The sequence below is a fragment of the Bombus bifarius genome, unplaced genomic scaffold, assembly GCF_011952205.1.
Source record: "Bombus bifarius isolate JDL3187 unplaced genomic scaffold, Bbif_JDL3187 scf7180000008441_frag, whole genome shotgun sequence".
Lineage (NCBI taxonomy): Eukaryota > Metazoa > Arthropoda > Insecta > Hymenoptera > Apidae > Bombus > Bombus bifarius.
In genome coordinates this window covers 4,184-26,505 of record NW_022884658.1, presented here as the reverse complement: position 1 = coordinate 26,505, position 22,322 = coordinate 4,184, and the positions used below count along the sequence as shown (strand labels likewise).

The 22,322-nt window shown below is 45.5% G+C and overlaps 1 protein-coding gene across 1 annotated transcript; it reads left to right on the top strand.

Moving 5' to 3' along the window:
* Positions 1-11,297: 11,297 nt before the first annotated feature.
* On the top strand, positions 11,298-19,413 carry LOC117213006 (regulator of microtubule dynamics protein 1-like). The gene is made up of 3 exons (XM_033458215.1): positions 11,298-11,453; positions 11,513-11,761; positions 18,914-19,413. The coding sequence occupies exons 1-3, from the start codon at positions 11,313-11,315 to the stop codon at positions 19,259-19,261; spliced, it is 738 nt and encodes a 245-aa protein (XP_033314106.1). The 5' UTR covers positions 11,298-11,312; the 3' UTR covers positions 19,262-19,413.
* Positions 19,414-22,322: the final 2,909 nt, after the last annotated feature.

Below are 22,322 nucleotides of genomic sequence, written 5' to 3'. Positions count from 1 at the left end.
AGCGAAATTTAATACTCAGAAACGTGTAATGTATTTATCGCAAATACAAAATTCTATACTTTATATTTGTCGGAGATGAAAGAACACCGGAATCTGTAATTGAACAATTGTAGTTATTCAATCCGATTGTAATTGCTCGAGAGTTGTGATAATGAGCTTGGGCTCGAGGCGACAGTCAGTCGCCGAACGTAGCCGCGGTCACGGGATGAACGCTTTGCCTAGCAAAGGTATGGAGTAATTCTATAGCTCTCCTTAAAGGAAATATTCCTGGCGACACGCGACAGTAAACATTCCAACGGTTTCTGTCCCGTGGCTCGCCACACGCAGACCCTATTCTTCGAGTAAGATGATTGCCAGATGTCGATGCGTCTCCGCAGTACATGTTCGGCTAGCCCGAGGGCCCGTTATAAATCTTAAGGTTTAGTTAACTAAAGTCCTTCGAACAGACAGACAGTCTTTGTCCCAACTACGGGAAGATAGGGGAGACATATTTTTCAACGAGCGGCGTCTCCCACTAGCAACTTTCCCTCGAAGGCGGCTGGCATCTTTTTCTAACCACCGATATGGAGATTGACCAATTAGCAGCAACGTCAATTTCCCTTACTTCCTGAACGAAGGCTTTTCTCGACGAATCCGATGATCTCGTATCCTTAGACACAACCCATTATAGTTTTCCTCTGTGGCATCATCGGGACGGGAAAGGCATTCTCGTTCGCGATCTCACTGATGAAAGGAGTAACCCTTTACGACCAGTGAATATCACGCATCCGACTTAGATTTTGTGAGTACGTTCATCTATCATCCCGTCGACCGCGGATTCGTTATTGAACCTAGGATCATTGTCATTAGTTTCTCGAGTGCCTAACTACCACGGTTACTTGTCCGGCTCTATAATAATCGTATTTGCACTAGTCAATGTCTTCTCTATTGCATAACGACAACGTGTAACCCAAACGAAGATTCGTTTCACGCCCCTAACCCTAATTCTAAAGTTCTCTCCGACATATTTTATATAATTGATCGTATTTGATCGTATCAGACAGTAACAGAAAATAGATGAAGACACACACACGCGCGCGCACACAACATCTTTACGATAAATCGAATTGAAAATATCGAGTTTTCAGTATCGAATCTGTCAATGCTGTTAATGTTTGTGTACTTTATTCGATTCTCATCTGACGTGGAATTTTCTAATTTTGCTGTCAGAATTACATCTGTCATAATTAATCAAATCTGAACACGTTGTATATTGTACAAATTTTTTATTTTTTTCTGTAAATACTATAATTTAATATGTCGTTACGGAGAGCGTTATTCGTTATCAGAGATATAAAAGTATTACAAAGAACGCTTATTCATAGAAGATTTCAATCCACACATTTCAAAGGTTTGGAATTATATCTAAGCACGATTTTATTTTTTATTACTTTTCTATTATTGCATAAGATTTTTAAACTTCGTTGCAACCAGAGAAATTTTCTAATTTTAGTCGATATTAGCTTTAACTTGATAATCTAACCGCTTGCAAATTGTAAGTGTAATGTTAATATTAATCATCTGAGGTGGTATGGTGATAGGTGCGTAAGGAACTACTCTTGGTGTTTTTAACGAACAATAGTTTAATTAGAACTAATCAACATTCAGAGTTAACAATTAACAACTAACAATTACACTTAACAGACAACAGGTAACAACTAACAAATAACGATAGACACCGAGAGATCATTCGACGCGTTGCTATGCAAATAGTACCGAGGAGTTACACATTTAATGGCGTAAGACAGACTGCCTGCCCTTTTGTTTCGGATCGCGCAGATTCTTCCCTTCGTAGCCCATCGATATCCCCCACTAGCGTGCATTCATTAGATGTGCCGCCAGTGCTGGCACGTGTATGCTCTTCCGAGAATTCGGCGGAGAGGGTGTGAAGATATCGATGGTACATTGGGCACGTCGGTGTTGCGCTTTGGCGGCGTCGCGCTTTGCATCCGGAGCCGTTGAAAAGTTCCATGGCCCGTGCCGCTACAGTACCCCCTTACCAGTGATAACGCTATATAAATGAAAAATATATAAATGTTACAGGCAAGGGTGCACGCTCGCCGGCTCCTAACGCCTATCCGAGACCCGCCTGAAACCAATCAGGAAATCGAACTCTCCTGCCCGCGCGTGTGGTGTGATGAACACTTGAGTCCCCTTCGCTTTGTTCGTTTCGGGCACGGTATCGTTACATTGCGCTTTTCCGTGCTATGGTGTTCAATATTATCGTTAAATAGAAATGCGGGTTTCAATCGGTCTATGGACACTATTACGTTTTTATTATATATTTTAATAGTGAAGGTCTTTTTTCCTCGCTCTATAACCTGATACGGCCCGTCGTAGGGTGGTTGTAAGGGGTCTCCGATGGCGTCGCGACGCAGAAATACATAAGGCGATGTTTCGAGGTCGCGGAACACGAAGGTTCTCCTTTCGCCGTGTCGCGTAATTGGATGAGGCCTGATTTTTCCTATTCGGTCTTTTAGGCGACTTGCGAATTCCGAATTGGCCTGTTGTTTAGTCGGTACAAAAAATTCTGCCGGCAATCGTATGCCGGTGCCATAAACCATTTCGGCTGCCGTCGCGTTTAGGTCCTCTTTAATAGCTGTTCGTATGCCTAATAGAACTATCGGCAAGATATCCACCCAGTTGCTCGTATCGTGGCATTTGATTGCTGCTTTTAGTTGTCGGTGCAGGCGCTCTACCATCCCGTTGGACGCGGGGTGATAGGCTGTCGTGCGCAAATGTCTGATGCCGAGCAACCGGCATAGTTCGTTAAATAGGTTCGACTCGAACTGGCGTCCTTGATCGGTCGTTATTTTTAAAGGCACGCCGAAACGAGATATCCACGTGGAAAGGAGAGCCGAAGCGACGATTGCCGCCTCCATGTCGGCGATGGGAATGGCTTCGGGCCAACGCGAAAAACGGTCGATACACGTTAGACAATATCGGTAGCCTTTTGAATATGGCATCACGATAATGTCTATGTGTAAGTGTTCGAAACGGCCCGCTAATTCTCCGAATGTTCCGACGGGTGAGGATACGTGCCTGGTGACTTTACATTGTTGACACGGGATACATTGTCGTGTCCAATTTCGGGAGTCCTTGTTTATGGACGGCCAGACGAAACGCGTCGTCACCAGGTTTTGAGTGGCACGTATCCCTGGATGGGAAAGTCCATGGAGCGAATTAAATACGTCGCGCCGCAAGGATTTCGGTACGTACGGTCGTACAAAGTCACCCGATACGTCGCAATATATTTCTACGTCGTGATCGGGGAAACGTATTTTCTTTAACCGTAGCGCGGATGTACCGGAGTTGACGATGTTGCTTAGTTCTTTGTCGGCTTCTTGCGCGGCGGCGAGAGCTCGATGGTCCACAGACTTTCCTATCGCTTCGATGCGTGACAGAGCGTCGGCAACGTTATTGTCTAACCCCTTGATATATCTTATGTCGGTGGTGAATTGTCCGATGTAATCTAGTTGCCGGAATTGTCGCGGCGAACACTTATCAGGATCTTGGTTGAACGCATATGTAAGGGGTTTATGATCGGTGAAAATTATAAAATTTCTCCCTTCTATGGCGTATCGAAATCGCTTTACCGCAGTGTACATAGCGAGTAATTCGCGGTCGTACGCGCTGTACTTTCGCTGCGCGGAGTTCAACGGTTTGGTAAGAAAACCTAACGGCTGCCAAGAGTCGTTGACGCGTTGCTGGAGGACCGCTCCTATTGCATAGTCGGATGCGTCTACCGCGAGGCTAACAGGTGCGCCAGGTATCGGATGCGCTAACATCGTGGCGTTACCGAGGGCGCGTTTCGACTCGCGGTAGCTAGCTTCGGATTGCTCTGTCCATTTGATGGGCGCGTTGCCCTTTTTTCCTCCTTTTAATAGGTCGTTTAGGGGTTGAAAAATTTTTGCGGCCCCCGGTATGAAACGTCGGTAGAAATTAATCATACCGAGGTACCTGCGTAGTGCTTTAACGGTCCCGGGGAGCGGTACTTCTACAATAGCGTCGACGCGTTCGGCTAGCGGCTTTATCCCGTCGGCGTTTACGGTGTGTCCCAAGAATGTGATTTCGTTCACACCGAATTCGCACTTTACTGGGTTGATGACTACGCCATACTCGTTTAAGCGTTCAAACAAAATCCGAAGGTGTTCGCGATGCTGTTCTTCGGTTTCGGATGCGATTAAGAAATCGTCTATGTAAGCGAACACGAAGTCTAGACCACGGGTAATTTCGTCAACGAATCTTTGACACGTTTGCGCGGCGTTTCGAAGCCCAAACATCATGTTGGTTGCTTCGAAAAGTCCGAAAGGTGTCGTGATCGCGGTTTTCTTAACGTCTTCTGGCGCGAACGGGATTTGGTGGTAAGCGCGGACAAGGTCGATTTTTGAGTAGACACGCTTACCGTACAGATGTTGCGCGATATCTTCGATGTGTGGTGGGGAGTACCTGTCGGGTATGGTGCGAGCGTTCAACGCACGATAGTCGCCGCATGGTCGTAGACTTCCGTCCTTCTTTGGGACGACATGCAGGGGTGATGCCCATGGACTCTTCGATGGCCGCATCACTCCTTGCTCGATCATTGCTGCAAAATCCGCCTTGACTTGCTTGAGACGATCCGGTGCGAGACGTCGAGGTTTACTGTAGACGGGTGGCCCGGGTGTGGCTTCAATATGGTGTACCACACTGTGTCGGATTTTCTCTCGTCCGAAGGCCGGTGGACGAGTTAGATCCGGAAACTCCGCCAAAAGTCGATGGTAGACCGATTCGCCGATTACGGTTTTGATGGATATTTCTTCCGTCGTGGCAGCATATCCCCTTGATGATAATTGGGTTGTCGTGTCGAGGAGTCGTTTGTTTCGCGGGTCCACGAGCAACCCGTAATGGCTTAAAAAATCTACGCCTATGATAGGCGTTTGAACGTCGGCAATTACGAAGTTCCACTTGAAGGCTCGTCTTAGGGACAGGTTAAGGCCAATCGCAGTGGTACCATACGTTGCGATGCGAGTCCCGTTGGCCGCGAATAGTTCGTACGAGTTTTTCTTGACGTGCCTATGGATTTTACTGCGGGGGTATACGCTGATGTCGGCGCCGGTGTCTACGAGGAAAGAGATCTTCGTTCCCTTGTCCGTAACGAAGATGCGGCGGGATCTCAGGCCGTCGTCGTCTGCCGCGTCTACGGGCGGCTGGTCTCGTTTCCCGACTTCCACGTGCATGGGAAACGACAGCTCCTCGCGCGTTCTCCGAACTTTGCATGATAAAAACACAGATCGTCTTGCCGTGGCCGATCTCGCGAGCGCGAACGTCGGTGGTATCGCGAACGCGAGCGTGATCGTGATCGTGGTCGACGATGATTAATGATGCTCAACGCGTTCATCTGTGCCTGCAACTGTGATATTCGCTCGCTCAACACGTTGATTGCGGCGGCCATTGGTTCGTATACTCCAGCGTTTTGCGCTGGTGGGTCCATTACTGCCGTTACTCGGGCGGTGCGCTGAAAATCCTCCGTGAATTCTTCAGCGATCAGGTCCGCCTGCCGCAATAACCTTTTTGGGTCCGAATCGTCGACTGCCGCGAGGATACGCCTGATGCGGGCGGGTAATCGGTTCCTCCACAGCGTGAGGGTAAAATCATCGGGCGTGGAGGGGCTGGAGAGTTTTCTTAAATGTTGATAAAACTGGGATGGCTTTCTATCTCCCATCTCCTCGCTTTCCACCAACTTCTTTATCCGGGTCGCGTCCGTATCGGATAATTTGCGAATGAGCGCATGTTTTAATTTCTCGTTGCGTCCGATGTCTGGAAGGTTCGTCATCAGGTCTTCCACGTCCTGGAGCTGTTGATCGTTGAGGCATTTTGCCAGCGTAACGTACTTAATGGTGTCTTCCGTAATTCGCGCTGCCTCGAATTGTCTCTCAAGAAGGGCAAACCATGCCGCCGTGTTCGTGGGCAGCAGTGGAGACATGCTGATCACCTGGCTGGCTATGGTTCCCTGTGTATTACTTTCCATCGTCGCGGTGCACTCAAAATCGGTGGTTAAAAACGATAGCACTATCACGGTCACCTCTTTCACTAAATGTCACGTTAAATCACGTCGGGGTCACCAGTTTGAGGTGGTATGGTGATAGGTGCGTAAGGAACTACTCTTGGTGTTTTTAACGAACAATAGTTTATTTAGAACTAATCAACAATCAGAGTTAACAATTAACAATTAACAATTACACTTAACACACAACTGGTAACAACTAACAAATAACGATAGACACCGAGAGATCATTCGACGCTTTGCTATGCAAATAGTACCGAGGAGTTACACATTTAATGGCGTAAGACAGACTGACTCTGCTTTTGTTTCGGATCGCGCAGATTCTTCCCTTCGTAGCCCATCGATATTCCCCACTAGCGTGCATTCATTAGATGTGCCGCCAGTGCTGGCACGTGTATGCTCTTCCGAGAATTCGGCGGAAAGAGTGTGAAGATATCGATGGTACATTGGGCACGTCGGTGTTGCGCTTTGGCGGCGTCGCGCTTTGCATCCGGAGCCGTTGAAAAGTTCCATGGCCCGTGCCGCTACAGTACCCCCTTACCAGTGATAACGCTATATAAATGAAAAATATATAAATGTTACAGGCAAGGGTGCACGCTCGCCGGCTCCTAACGCCTATCCGAGACCCGCCTGAAACCAATCAGGAAATCGAACTCTCCTGCCCGCGCGTGTGGTGTGATGAACACTTGAGTCCCCTTCGCTTTGTTCGTTTCGGGCACCAGGCGGTATCGTTACATTGCGCTTTTCCGTGCTATGGTGTTCAATATTATCGTTAAATAGAAATGCGGGTTTCAATCGGTCTATGGACACTATTACGTTTTTATTATTTATTTTAATAGTGAAGGTCTTTTTTCCTCGCTCTATAACCTGATACGGCCCGTCGTAGGGTGGTTGTAAGCGGTCTCCGATGGCGTCGCGACGCAGAAATACATAAGGCGATGTTTCGAGGTCGCGGAACACGAAGGTTCTCCTTTCGCCGTGTCGCGTAATTGGATGAGGCCTGATTTTTCCTATTCGGTCTTTTAGGCGACTTGCGAATTCCGAATTGGCCTGTTGTTTAGTCGGTACAAAAAATTCTGCCGGCAATCGTATGCCGGTGCCATAAACCATTTCGGCTGCCGTCGCGTTTAGGTCCTCTTTAATAGCTGTTCGTATGCCTAATAGAACTATCGGCAAGATATCCACCCAGTTGCTCGTATCGTGGCATTTGATTGCTGCTTTTAGTTGTCGGTGCAGGCGCTCTACCATCCCGTTGGACGCGGGGTGATAGGCTGTCGTGCGCAAATGTCTGATGCCGAGCAACCGGCATAGTTCGTTAAATAGGTTCGACTCGAACTGGCGTACTTGATCGGTCGTTATTTTTAAAGGCACGCCGAAACGAGATATCCACGTGGAAAGGAGAGCCGAAGCGACGATTGCCGCCTCCATGTCGGCGATGGGAATGGCTTCGGGCCAACGCGAAAAACGGTCGATACACGTTAGACAATATCGGTAGCCTTTTGAATATGGCATCACGATAATGTCTATGTGTAAGTGTTCGAAACGGCCCGCTAATTCTCCGAATGTTCCGACGGGTGAGGATACGTGCCTGGTGACTTTACATTGTTGACACGGGATACATTGTCGTGTCCAATTTCGGGAGTCCTTGTTTATGGACGGCCAGACGAAACGCGTCGTCACCAGGTTTTGAGTGGCACGTATCCCTGGATGGGAAAGTCCATGGAGCGAATTAAATACGTCGCGCCGCAAGGATTTCGGTACGTACGGTCGTACAAAGTCACCCGATACGTCGCAATATATTTCTACGTCGTGATCGGGGAAACGTATTTTCTTTAACCGTAGCGCGGATGTACCGGAGTTGACGATGTTGCTTAGTTCTTTGTCGGCTTCTTGCGCGGCGGCGAGAGCTCGATGGTCCACAGACTTTCCTATCGCTTCGATGCGTGACAGAGCGTCGGCAACGTTATTGTCTAACCCCTTGATATATCTTATGTCGGTGGTGAATTGTCCGATGTAATCTAGTTGCCGGAATTGTCGCGGCGAACACTTATCAGGATCTTGGTTGAACGCATATGTAAGGGGTTTATGATCGGTGAAAATTATAAAATTTCTCCCTTCTATGGCGTGTCGAAATCGCTTTACCGCAGTGTACATAGCGAGTAATTCGCGGTCGTACGCGCTGTACTTTCGCTGCGCGGAGTTCAACGGTTTGGTAAGAAAACCTAACGGCTGCCAAGAGTCGTTGACGCGTTGCTGGAGGACCGCTCCTATTGCATAGTCGGATGCGTCTACCGCGAGGCTAACAGGTGCGCCAGGTATCGGATGCGCTAACATCGTGGCGTTACCGAGGGCGCGTTTCGACTCGCGGTAGCTAGCTTCGGATTGCTCTGTCCATTTGATGGGCGCGTTGCCCTTTTTTCCTCCTTTTAATAGGTCGTTTAGGGGTTGAAAAATTTTTGCGGCCCCCGGTATGAAACGTCGGTAGAAATTAATCATACCGAGGTACCTGCGTAGTGCTTTAACGGTCCCGGGGAGCGGTACTTCTACAATAGCGTCGACGCGTTCGGCTAGCGGCTTTATCCCGTCGGCGTTTACGGTGTGTCCCAAGAATGTGATTTCGTTCACACCGAATTCGCACTTTACTGGGTTGATGACTACGCCATACTCGTTTAAGCGTTCAAACAAAATCCGAAGGTGTTCGCGATGCTGTTCTTCGGTTTCGGATGCGATTAAGAAATCGTCTATGTAAGCGAACACGAAGTCTAGACCACGGGTAATTTCGTCAACGAATCTTTGACACGTTTGCGCGGCGTTTCGAAGCCCAAACATCATGTTGGTTGCTTCGAAAAGTCCGAAAGGTGTCGTGATCGCGGTTTTCTTAACGTCTTCTGGCGCGAACGGGATTTGGTGGTAAGCGCGGACAAGGTCGATTTTTGAGTAGACACGCTTACCGTACAGATGTTGCGCGATATCTTCGATGTGTGGTGGGGAGTACCTGTCGGGTATGGTGCGAGCGTTCAACGCACGATAGTCGCCGCATGGTCGTAGACTTCCGTCCTTCTTTGGGACGACATGCAGGGGTGATGCCCATGGACTCTTCGATGGCCGCATCACTCCTTGCTCGATCATTGCTGCAAAATCCGCCTTGACTTGCTTGAGACGATCCGGTGCGAGACGTCGAGGTTTACTGTAGACGGGTGGCCCGGGTGTGGCTTCAATATGGTGTACCACACTGTGTCGGATTTTCTCTCGTCCGAAGGCCGGTGGACGAGTTAGATCCGGAAACTCCGCCAAAAGTCGATGGTAGACCGATTCGCCGATTACGGTTTTGATGGATATTTCTTCCGTCGTGGCAGCATATCCCCTTGATGATAATTGGGTTGTCGTGTCGAGGAGTCGTTTGTTTCGCGGGTCCACGAGCAACCCGTAATGGCTTAAAAAATCTACGCCTATGATAGGCGTTTGAACGTCGGCAATTACGAAGTTCCACTTGAAGGCTCGTCTTAGGGACAGGTTAAGGCCAATCGCAGTGGTACCATACGTTGCGATGCGAGTCCCGTTGGCCGCGAATAGTTCGTACGAGTTTTTCTTGACGTGCCTATGGATTTTACTGCGGGGGTATACGCTGATGTCGGCGCCGGTGTCTACGAGGAAAGAGATCTTCGTTCCCTTGTCCGTAACGAAGATGCGGCGGGATCTCAGGCCGTCGTCGTCTGCCGCGTCTACGGGCGGCTGGTCTCGTTTCCCGACTTCCACGTGCATGGGAAACGACAGCTCCTCGCGCGTTCTCCGAACTTTGCATGATAAAAATACAGATCGTCTTGCCGTGGCCGATCTCGCGAGCGCGAACGTCGGTGGTATCGCGAACGCGAGCGTGATCGTGATCGTGGTCGACGATGATTAATGATGCTCAACGCGTTCATCTGTGCCTGCAACTGTGATATTCGCTCGCTCAACACGTTGATTGCGGCGGCCATTGGTTCGTATACTCCAGCGTTTTGCGCTGGTGGGTCCATTACTGCCGTTACTCGGGCGGTGCGCTGAAAATCCTCCGTGAATTCTTCAGCGATCAGGTCCGCCTGCCGCAATAACCTTTTTGGGTCCGAATCGTCGACTGCCGCGAGGATACGCCTGATGCGGGCGGGTAATCGGTTCCTCCACAGCGTGAGGGTAAAATCATCGGGCGTGGAGGGGCTGGAGAGTTTTCTTAAATGTTGATAAAACTGGGATGGCTTTCTATCTCCCATCTCCTCGCTTTCCACCAACTTCTTTATCCGGGTCGCGTCCGTATCGGATAATTTGCGAATGAGCGCATGTTTTAATTTCTCGTTGCGTCCGATGTCTGGAAGTTTCGTCATCAGGTCTTCCACGTCCTGGAGCTGTTGATCGTTGAGGCATTTTGCCAGCGTAACGTACTTAATGGTGTCTTCCGTAATTCGCGCTGCCTCGAATTGTCTCTCAAGAAGGGCAAACTATGCCGCCGTGTTCGTGGGCAGCAGTGGAGACATGCTGATCACCTGGCTGGCTATGGTTCCCTGTGTATTACTTTCCATCGTCGCGGTGCACTCAAAATCGGTGGTTAAAAACGATAGCACTATCACGGTCACCTCTTTCACTAAATGTCACGTTAAATCACGTCGGGGTCAACAGTTTGAGGTGGTATGGTGATAGGTGCGTAAGGAACTACTCTTGGTGTTTTTAACGAACAATAGTTTATTTAGAACTAATCAACAATCAGAGTTAACAATTAACAATTAACAATTACACTTAACACACAACTGGTAACAACTAACAAATAACGATAGACACCGAGAGATCATTCGACGCTTTGCTATGCAAATAGTATCGAGGAGTTACACATTTAATGGCGTAAGACAGACTGACTCTGCTTTTGTTTCGGATCGCGCAGATTCTTCCCTTCGTAGCCCATCGATATTCCCCACTAGCGTGCATTCATTAGATGTGCCGCCAGTGCTGGCACGTGTATGCTCTTCCGAGAATTCGGCGGAAAGAGTGTGAAGATATCGATGGTACATTGGGCACGTCGGTGTTGCGCTTTGGCGGCGTCGCGCTTTGCATCCGGAGCCGTTGAAAAGTTCCGTGGCCCGTGCCGCCACAGATCTATAAATTTTAATATATTATACAAAATTATTCAATTAGTTTTCATTATTAGAGCAGCAATCAGTACATGTTAACAACAAAATTATGTACCATATAGTCGTTCACTGCTATGGGTATTTGGGGTCTTACAAAAGAGAGAGGTGACAACGAAGCAATCATAACTACAAAAGAAGTTCTAATAGCAAAAGCCGATGCATTATACGAGCAAGAACAATACCAGGAAATACATGACCTTCTAATAAATTATAAAGTAATGACATTATGTATATCACTTATAAATGTAGATAATAAAATTAAATATTTTTATAGGATAGCGGTGATATTGAAATTATATGGCGTTTGTGTAGAGCAATGTATCAATTGTCTAAAATTGTGAGTGAAGTGGATGGAAAGAAATTAATTTTCGAAGCTTATGATTTAATACTTGAAGCACTTGAGATAAAAGAGGATAATTGCGCTGCACACAAATGGGCATCGATTCTTCTTAATTCTAAGACTCTTTATGAAGGAGTAAAAGCACAAATAAAAGAGTCATATAATATTAAGAAACATATGCTGGTATATTTCATGATAATATATTAATATGTATATATATATATATGTCGGAGCGGACATTAGAATTAGGGTTAGGGGCGTGAAACGAATCTTCGTTTGGGTTACACGTTGTCGTTGTGCAATAGAGAAGACATCGGCTAGTGCAAATACGATTATTATAGAGCCGGACAAGTAACCGTGGTAGTTAGGCACTCGAGAAACTAATGACAATGATCCTAGGTTCAATAACGAATCCGCGGTCGACGGGATGATAGATGAACGTACTCACAAAATCTAAGTCGGATGCGTGATATTCACTGGTCGTAAAGGGTTACTCCTCTCATCATTGAGATCGCGAACGAGAATGCCTTTCCTGTCCCGATGATGCCACAGAGGAAAACTATAATGGGGTGTGTCTAAGGACACGAGATCATCGGATTCGTCGAGAAAAGCCTTCGTTCAGAAAGTAAGGGAAATTGGCGTTGCTGCTAATTGGTCAATCTCCATATCGGTGGTTAGAAAAGGATGTTAGCCGCCCTCGAGGGAAAGTTGCTAGTGGGAGACGCCACTAGTTGAAAAATATGTCTCCCCTATCTTCCCGTAGTTGGGACAAAGACTGTTTGTCTGTTTGAAGGACTTTAGTTAACTAAACCTTAAGATTTATAACGGGCTCTCGGGCTAGCCGAACATGTCCTGCGGAGACGCATCGACATCTGGCAATCATCTTACTCGAAGAATAGGGTCTGCACGTGGCGAGCCACGGGACAGAAACCGTTGGAATGTTTATTGTCTCGTGTCGCCCCGAATATTTCTTTTAAGGAGAGCTATAGAATTACTCCATACCTTGTTAGGCAAAACGTTCATCCCGTGACCGCGGCTACGTTCGGCGACTGACTGTCGCCTCGAGCCCAAGCTCATTATCACGACTCTCGAACAATTACAATCGGGTTGAATAACTACAATTGTTCAATTACAGCTATAGTAGACTCTAGGTTACAATGTTGCGGGATTATCCAAAATTCCAAAGGCTCCGCTGTTCTTTCATCTCCGACATATATATATATATATATATATATATGTCGGAGATGAAAGGAAAGCCGAAGCCCTTCCTTGGAAATTTTGGGAACATCCTCTAGTACCTTAGCCTAGATTTTATTATAGTTGTAATTGTTTAAGATTTGTAATAAGCGAGATTGGGTTCGAGGTGACAATCGGCCGCTGAACGTAGCCACGGTCACGGGATGGATGTTTTATCTAACGGAGGTCTGGAGTGGTTGTATGTGTTTTCCGAGAAGTGTGGTTGTGGCGGCATGCGGCCTCGAGAGCGGGCCGAGCCACGTGTGATGTTGCCTCGGAGGTGCCGATGCAATGGGACATACATTGTATTTAGTAACCAAAACTCCAGGCAGAAACTGCCTAGCAACGGCGTTTGGAACTCTCTCGATGCTTCCAACGAGTGTGCCTAGCAACGGCGTTTGGAACCTTCTCGATGCTTCCAAACGGGGATAGAAAACAAAATGCAATCGTACAGGGAGAAAAATCTCCACGAGGCTGGCATTCTTGCGATTGCCTTGGAGAGTGATACATCGAGCGTTTTCGACGATCGCATTTGCGTCTAAGTTGGTTTCGCTTGGTAAGGAGTTGTCCCGGTGACCGTGGATTCGTTTGAACTCAAACATTGCTAATAGTATTGTTTAATTTAATTATTCGTAGATCGTGTTATTCATTAGGCTTGGTGTTTGTTAGACTTATTATTAGTTGTACTTGTTGTTTGTTAGGCTTAGTGATAGACCTGTATATGCGTGTAAGTGGGGTCTCGGCTTTGTGAGACGATGGCTGGTCCACGTGAGGAGTCGTCGCGCGCCCAAGATTCGAATCCTGATCCGACATCAGAAGTGGGATCAGAACCGTTTAAAGTGCTACAAGAGCAAATGGACCTTATGCGCGAGTTAATTCAGACGCTAGCGCACAAACCGGGGGAGCAACGACCGAGTACGGAATCTAAGGATGCAACGTTACCACGTTTTGACCCCGAAGGCGCGGGCGCCGATCCATCCGCGTGGTGCTCTCATGCTGATCTGATTTTGAAAGACCACCCGATGCAAGAGAGTGCGTTACTTTCGAGGACCAATTTCATGATGAAATGAGGATTCTCCCTTACAACGATCAGCCGACATTTTCGCCAAGAAATTCACTAACGGAACCTGAAGCTAAACGCAGCAGGCTATCAGTTCCTCGGATTAAGTGCTACCGCTGTGGTGCTCACGGACATAGGAGAACGGAGTGTCGCCTGCAAACACAAACGGGGAAGGAGCAGGATATACGAAACCCGAAGGAAAAACGACCAGCCGCATCGTCGAAGGTGACCTGCTTCAAATGCCACGAGGAGGGACATATCGCGCTTAATTGCCCATCATCGCGGAAAAGAAACTACGATTCCATTGACGAACGCCGGATCGACTCCTGTGTAGTAGAAGCTCCGGCTGGTAGATTAAGCCATCTGGGTGAGTCGTATCCATTTTACTTTGATTCTGGGGCCGAGTGTTCGTTAATCAAAGAGTCCCTAGCCTCGAAATTTTCGGGTAAAAGAATAACCGATGTGGTAGTGATGCGGGGGATCGGGAATACTTGTATTAAGAGTACACTTCAGATTTTGTCCACTGTTCGTATTAACGATCTTACATTGGAGATAGTTTTTCATGTCCTTGCTGACGATTACCTAAAATACGACATCATGATTGGTCGCGAGATTTTGAGCCAGGGATTCGACGTAAATATCGCGCAAGATAGCCTCGTTATTTGTAAAACAAAGGTCGTTAACGCTTGTGGTAAAGTCGCGGAAGATGCGGTCAACATTAACGAGGTTGACACTGATGTGATCGGTAACTATAAAGATCGATTAATCTCTGTTCTCGAAAAATTTAAAGAATCATTCATTACGGGTTTCCCGCGTACTCGCGTCAGTACGGGCCAGTTGGAAATACGGCTAATCGATCCCAACGTCACCGTGCAGAGAAGCCCTTACAGGCTTAGCGTGGAAGAGCGAAGAATAGTACGCGAGAGGATAGACGAATTAATTAAAGCACAAATTGTAAAACCTAGTAATTCGCCGTTCGCGAGCCCTATAATACTCGTGAAGAAGAAGGACGGCTCAGACAGATTGTGCGTAGACTTTTGAGCGCTGAATAAAAATACGGTCGCGGATCGGTATCCCTTACTCCTTATTGCTGACCAAATCGCGAGATTGCAGAGTGCGAGATACTTCATTAGCCTGGACATGGCTAGCGGATTTCACCAGATTCCCATTCACCCTAACTCGACGGAATATACTGCGTTCGTTACCCCCGACGGTCGATACGAATACGTGACGATGCCGTTTGGGTTGAAAAATGCACCAGCCGTTTCCAGAGAGCCATTTTCAAGGCCTTAGGCGACCTCGCTTATTCGTATGTCGTTGTTTATTTGGACGACGTTCTAATAATCGCCGACTCAATAGATCAAGCTCTAGAAAGGTTGCACACTGTACTAAACACTCTCGTAAACGCCGGATTTTCTTTCAATTTCGCTAAATGTTCTTTTCTGAAGACGTCGGTACTTTATTTGGGATATGTAATTCGTAACGGAGAAGTTCGTCCAAACCCGGGAAAAATACAAGCTTTGAATTCTTTACCTGCACCGTCGACCGTCACACAGCTTAGGCAGTTTATAGGTTTGGCCTCTTACTTCCGAAAATTTATTCCTAAATTTTCGCAAGTGATGAAACCCTTGTACGCACTCACTTCTAGTAACAAGCACATAACTTGGACGGACAGGCACGAAAAGATAAGACAACAGATAATTTCCGTTCTGACCGACGCGCCGGTGTTAATGATATTTGATCCCAATCGTCCCATAGAGCTACATACCGACGCTAGTTCGGAGGGGTATGGAGCTATTTTAATGCATAGAGTCGAAAAGGAAAACAGAGTCATCGAATATTATAGTAAAAGGACCAGTCCCGCGGAATCTAGGTATCATTCGTACGAACTGGAGACACTAGCAGTAGTAAGCGCCGTTAAGCATTTCCGACACTACTTACATGGACGGAAATTCTTAGTAGTTACGGACTGTAATTCTTTGAAAGCCTCCAGCAACAAAGTAAACTTAAACGACCGGGTTTATAGGTGGTGGGCTTATTTGCAAACATTCGATTTTGACATCATGTATCGAGAGGGTAAACGAATGGCCCACGTAGATTTCTTTTCGCGAAACCCCGTAGACTTGAATCGCCGTATGATAGACAAGGTCGCAGAGAAAGAGATTAATCTGGCCGAGATCTCCGAAGACTGGCTATTAGCGGAACAACGTCGCGATCCGCAAATCTCCGAAATCGTTAATAAATTACAGAACGAAGAGCTCGCGGAAGATATCGCGAATACCTACGAACTGCGATCCGGTACACTTTACCGTAAAGTACAACGAAAGGGCAGAACCCTTTGCTTACCCATTGTTCCGAGAGGTTTTAGATGGTCCGTCATCAACCATGTGCATCAGTCAATTATGCACTTAGGATGGGATAAAACGCTCGAGAAGCTCTATGAGTATTATTGGTTCGAGGGAATGGCGAAGTATGTTCGCAAGTTTGTCGAGAACTGCCATGCTTGTAGAGTTTCGAAGGCTAGTTCAGGTAAAATACAGGCTGAACTGCATCCTATACCTAAGACCGGCATACCGTGGCATACGGTGCATATGGACATAACGGGCAAGCTGAGTGGCAAGAATGACTCGAAAGAGTATATCGTCGTCTTGATCGATGCCTTTACGAAATTCGTGCACTTATATCACACACGCAAATTGGATTCGCTCAGCGTTATCAAGGCACTTAAGTCCGCCGTGTTTTTGTTCGGTAGTCCCTGTCGGATAATAGCAGATCAGGGTAGATGTTTCACGGGCCGGGAGTTTCAAGAATTCTGTGCAAGCAAACAAATCAAAGTTCATTTGATCGCGACCGGTGCAAGTAGGGCCAATGGGCAAGTAGAACGTGTTATGAGCACGTTAAAAAATATGTTCACAACGGTAGAAACGACCGGGCGTTCATGGCAAGACGCGATCGGGGAGATGCAATTGGCTTTGAATTGCACCATCAACCGCGTAACCAAATCGAGTCCTTTAGAGTTATTGATTGGTAGAGCAGCAAGACCGTATGACTTATTACTACCTGATAACATCGAGGAAAAAGAAATAGATATCTCTAGTGTAAGACAACAGGCAATAAAAGAGATGGAAACTAGTGCTAGGTATGACAAAGAGAGATTCGATAAAACCAAAGCTAAAGTAGTTAGGTTTAATCCTGGTGATTTGGTACTACGCCAAAATGAAGAAAGGAACCAGACAAAATTGGATCCAAAATTCAGGGGTCCGTTTGTGATATCGGAGGTCCTGGAAGGAGACCGATATACCTTGAAAACACTGGATGGGAAAAGGTCATACAAGTACAGTCATGACAGGTTAAGGAAAATGCCGGATAGTCGCATCCCTGCGGAGTTGGATGTCTGTTGTGATGACGAGAACAGTGACCATGGCGATGTGAGTACCCCGATCCCAGAGGATCGTAGAATTATATGAGCCCAGGTGCGGCCATGGGACGGAGTTCAGTGCGGTCAGGCACTGGGAGTGACGATGTCACGAAGCTGGGAGCCGGTTTAGTACCGACAGCGACGATGTCACGAAGCTGGGAGCCGGTTTAGTACCGACAGCGACGATGTCACGAAGCTGGGAGCCGGTTTAGTACCGACAGCGACGATGTCACGAAGCTGGGAGCCGGTTTAGTACCGACAGCGACGATGTCACGAAGCTGGGAGCCGGTTTAGTACCGACAGCGACAATGCCACGAGGTTGGAGCTGGTTTAGTACCGATAGCGACAATGTCACGAGGTTGGAGCTGGTCTAGTACCGACAGCGACAATGTCACGGATTTGGAGCTGGTCTAGTACCGACAGCGACGATGTCACGAAGCTGGAGCTGGTCTAGTACCGACAGTGACAATGTCACGAGGCTGGAGGCGGTCTAGTGTTGACAGCGATCGTGTTACGAAGCTGGTTATGTAACGAACTTTGAGAGTATGTGCGATTCGAAGGATGAGACCCATTTGGGTGTGAAATCGAGAATGGTCCGTCATGTCATTACGACCCGACTGAAAGCACGCAGAATGCAACTGGCACTTTGAATGCTAATCACAATGACACTAATCTTGTTTCCTTTTGTTTTGTTGACGAAGGTACACCCGAGGACGTGTGATAGTCAGGATGGCCGTGTCGGAGATGAAAGGAAAGCCGAAGCCCTTCCTTGGAAATTTTGGGAACATCCTCTAGTACCTTAGCCTAGATTTTATTATAGTTGTAATTGTTTAAGATTTGTAATAAGCGAGATTGGGTTCGAGGTGACAATCGGCCGCTGAACGTAGCCACGGTCACGGGATGGATGTTTTATCTAACGGAGGTCTGGAGTGGTTGTATGTGTTTTCCGAGAAGTGTGGTTGTGGCGGCATGCGGCCTCGAGAGCGGGCCGAGCCACGTGTGATGTTGCCTCGGAGGTGCCGATGCAATGGGACATACATTGTATTTAGTAACCAAAACTCCAGGCAGAAACTGCCTAGCAACGGCGTTTGGAACTCTCTCGATGCTTCCAACGAGTGTGCCTAGCAACGGCGTTTGGAACCTTCTCGATGCTTCCAAACGGGGATAGAAAACAAAATGCAATCGTACAGGGAGAAAAATCTCCACGAGGCTGGCATTCTTGCGATTGCCTTGGAGAGTGATACATCGAGCGTTTTCGACGATCGCATTTGCGTCTAAGTTGGTTTCGCTTGGTAAGGAGTTGTCCCGGTGACCGTGGATTCGTTTGAACTCAAACATTGCTAATAGTATTGTTTAATTTAATTATTCGTAGATCGTGTTATTCATTAGGCTTGGTGTTTGTTAGACTTATTATTAGTTGTACTTGTTGTTTGTTAGGCTTAGTGATAGACCTGTATATGCGTGTAAGTGGGGTCTCGGCTTTGTGAGACGATGGCTGGTCCACGTGAGGAGTCGTCGCGCGCCCAAGATTCGAATCCTGATCCGACATATATATACTTATAAATATTTCATTCCCTGACACAATGTCAAGCAATTGTATCGAATATGTTTAATGTCGCAGAGAGCAATGGAACTAAATCCAAAAGAACCAACACTTATGTACATGCTTGGTACTTGGTGCTATCAAGTTGCTGATTTAACATGGTATCAAAGAAAAATTGCATCTGTAATATTTGGAGAACCGCCATCTTCATCATTCGAGGAAGCTCTAAAATATTTTGAAACTGCAGAGGAAATTGATCCCAATTTCTATAGTCAAAATTTATTAATGTTGGGAAAAAGCCACTTAAAATTAAATCAAAAAGAGCTAGCTACGAAATATTTAAAAATATCCCTTGATTATCCTGCAAAGAACGAAGATGATCGAGATGCTAAACAGGAAGCGCAGAAGTTGTTAAAGAAATTTTAACAAACTGGACAGAAGTTATAATCTATTATATGATAAATTGGAATTGAAGGGATAGAAGGGATAAAGAAAAATTTAGAATCTATCTTTTAAGTAGAAGTATAAAATTTATTTACTATAATGTACAATACAACTTATGTGTGATGAGCCTGTTATACACAACATCTATTTACAGTTCCCAAGTAAAGTGGGTAGTAGTTCCCATATAAAGTAGTTCCCAAGTCTAATTAGTTTAGCGATCAGGAGAGTATTCTACTTCTTCTTCTCCTTCTTCTTTTTCTTGTTCATCTTCATTCGTATTCCTGCGACGCCCCAGAATTGCTTCTGCTTGCAACCTGGTGAGCAACTGGAGATATGGACGTGCTGCTGGGCTGCCTGATCTTCGTCCCGTCCTTCCCGTCAGATGGTATAAAAGGTAGCGATGCAGGCCAAATTCCGAGATGAATTCACCACATGGGCAAATAAAGCTCACCATAACGTAATTCGGTGGTAAACTGTCTCGAGATTGTGTTCTGATGTGCAAGCTATTGTAACCAAGCGGGCACTCTCCCATCGTTTTGTTATAAGGCACGATCTGGAAAAATAAAATTAAGATAGGTAAATAAAAAATAAATAAATAATAAATAAAGAAATAAAATAAATAATTTCAAACAAATTGTTTGAAAAATCAGTGGAAGAAACGATTTGAAGGAAATAAAATACTTACTGCTCCAAGTGTGGTGAAGATGTATAAGGACGCTTTCAATCGCGAAGCGCTTCCAAACGTGAAGAACTTTCGAACTCGAAGTACTTGCAAATGCGAAGAAGAATCTGGAAAAATAAAATTAAGATAGGTAAATAAAAAATAAATAAATAATAAATAAAGAAATAAAATGAATAATTTCAAACAAATTGTTTGAAAAATCAGTGGAAGAAACGATTTGAAGGAAATAAAATACTTACTGCTCCAAGTGTGGTGAAGATGTATAAGGACGCTTTCAATCGCGAAGCGCTTCCAAACACGAAGAACTTTCGAACGTCGAGAATTTTCAAACGTCAAGAACTTCGAAGCGTCAAGAACTTTCAACCGTTCTGTTCGATAGTCGAATTGGGAATGTGATCTCCGAGCTAGTTGTCGAGCTTATATAGACGCCATTTCGCTTCATGTTTGCCACCATTGGGTGGGTTAAGACTTTTAAGGGGGCCCCCTAATTAACAGGCTGGTAAAGCCTAAGCAGTTGTTCATTTGTTTGGTGTATGAAACACGGTTGAAAGGACAGACGTATTGTGCATCAGGTATGCGAAACCTTCTTAATTATGGAAAGTCCGAGAATGCTTCTGAGAATATACAATGACAACAGAGTTGGAGGAAAGTGCGATTCTAATTTATTATTGCCCCTTTAATGATGGGTCATAACACCGGTCCGCACCTTTGTTAGACGGAGCGCCCGTCCCGTTGACCGTGGCTACGTTGGGCGGCAGGCTGTCGCCCCGAGCCAAAGCTCACCGTCACTAATCCCGAACAGTTACCATCGGCTTGGATAACTGCGATTGTTTCATTACGGCTATAGTAGACTCTAGATTACAATGTTAGGAGGTTAGGAGGGGCCCCGGCGTCCTTTCGTCTCCGACATATTGAAACATTGAACGATACATCTACCATCGCCTTATTATTTCTTATGCATTAATTACACAGTCGTCGTATTAAGTATATAGTAAGTACAGCAGAGAAATATTTGATCGATATAGTTGTCGGTCGCTTGAGCTATTCCGATGATTATATTGTAAATATCGTTGGCTTTGAATATATTTTATCATCAAGGGACAGCTTCTTATTGTTGGTATTTGGCGGAGGGTTACGATGACGAGTGGTAAACTCCTTCTAGGTAGGTTCAGGGAGAGGACAAGAGGTAGCTATATAATTCAAAAGCATTAATAGTTCCCGTTTTCCTTCTGCTTGAAAGAATGATTTATTGTCATTAGCCGATTTTGCGAAAATTTGTTGAAAAATTTGCGGCTAATTTTCCCTTCAAAGTGTTCCAAAAAAGTGAAAAATTGAAATTTCGAAAAACCCTCCCAGCGTTACCTGGGGAAAACTGTTACCTAACGAATGAACTTTGAGTTTTTGATTTCAGATGATCCAGCACCAAGTTATGAGCAATGCTACTTTTTTCCGAGACACGTCCGAATAATTACTGCCATTGCCGTATTTTTTAATATTTCTCCGTGAAAATTTTATACAATATTCTTCGAATGTCATACTTTAATGTACTATTGGTTTTAATAAAGAGTATCTACAGCCAATCTACCTAAAAAGTTTTGATAAATTCCCATATATCGCGTTATTTCTGTTCGTACTATACCAGGATGGACGGCATTCACTGTAACACCAGTTCCTATATGACATAAAAAATAATGCTTTATCGATTGTATTATTTATTCAAAAATAAATTTTATTTTCTGTTAAAATGACAAAACCTTTCAATTTATTTGCCAATTCCTTTGTAAATAGAATATTAGCTAATTTGCTCTGTGCATATGCTTCGCCAGGCTCATAGGTTTTCTCATTATTCAAATCGTCGAATTTAATTTTGCCACGCTTGTGTGCACTACTTGAAACATTTACAATCCTTGATGGTGCAGAATCTTTTAAAGTGTCTAACAATAAATTTGTTAGTAAAAAGTGTCCTATATGATTCACACCAAATTGCAATTCAATTCCTTCTTGGGTATACATCTTAGGACATCTCATTACTCCTGCATTATTTATAAGAATGTGAAGCTTTCTTTTCTTGTGTTCTACAATGGAAACAGATAATACAAATTATGCTATAGACCTATTGATTTAGATATAATAAGTTCAGGAAGAATTTCTTCCCAATTTAGTATTCAAAAATAGATGAACACTTTATACATATAACAAAGCTATGTTATTTCATTTCATTTCATACTCTAACATAGGATATGGTATATACCTTTCTTAAATTGCTCTGCAAAATCCCTAATACTTTTTTGAGATGCTAGATCACATGGTCTACAATAAACATATTTATTGCTACTTTCTACTACTATGTCACGGCGTGTC

Bases quoted from the DNA above. Each gene is read 5' to 3' on its own strand.
- LOC117213006 (XM_033458215.1), top strand. From the start codon at position 11,313: ATGGGTATTTGGGGTCTTACAAAAGAGAGAGGTGACAACGAAGCAATC. The intron at 11,454-11,512 runs GTAATGACATTA...ATATTTTTATAG, and splicing joins ACCTTCTAATAAATTATAAA to GATAGCGGTGATATTGAAAT. The intron at 11,762-18,913 runs GTATATTTCATG...TTAATGTCGCAG, and splicing joins ATATTAAGAAACATATGCTG to AGAGCAATGGAACTAAATCC.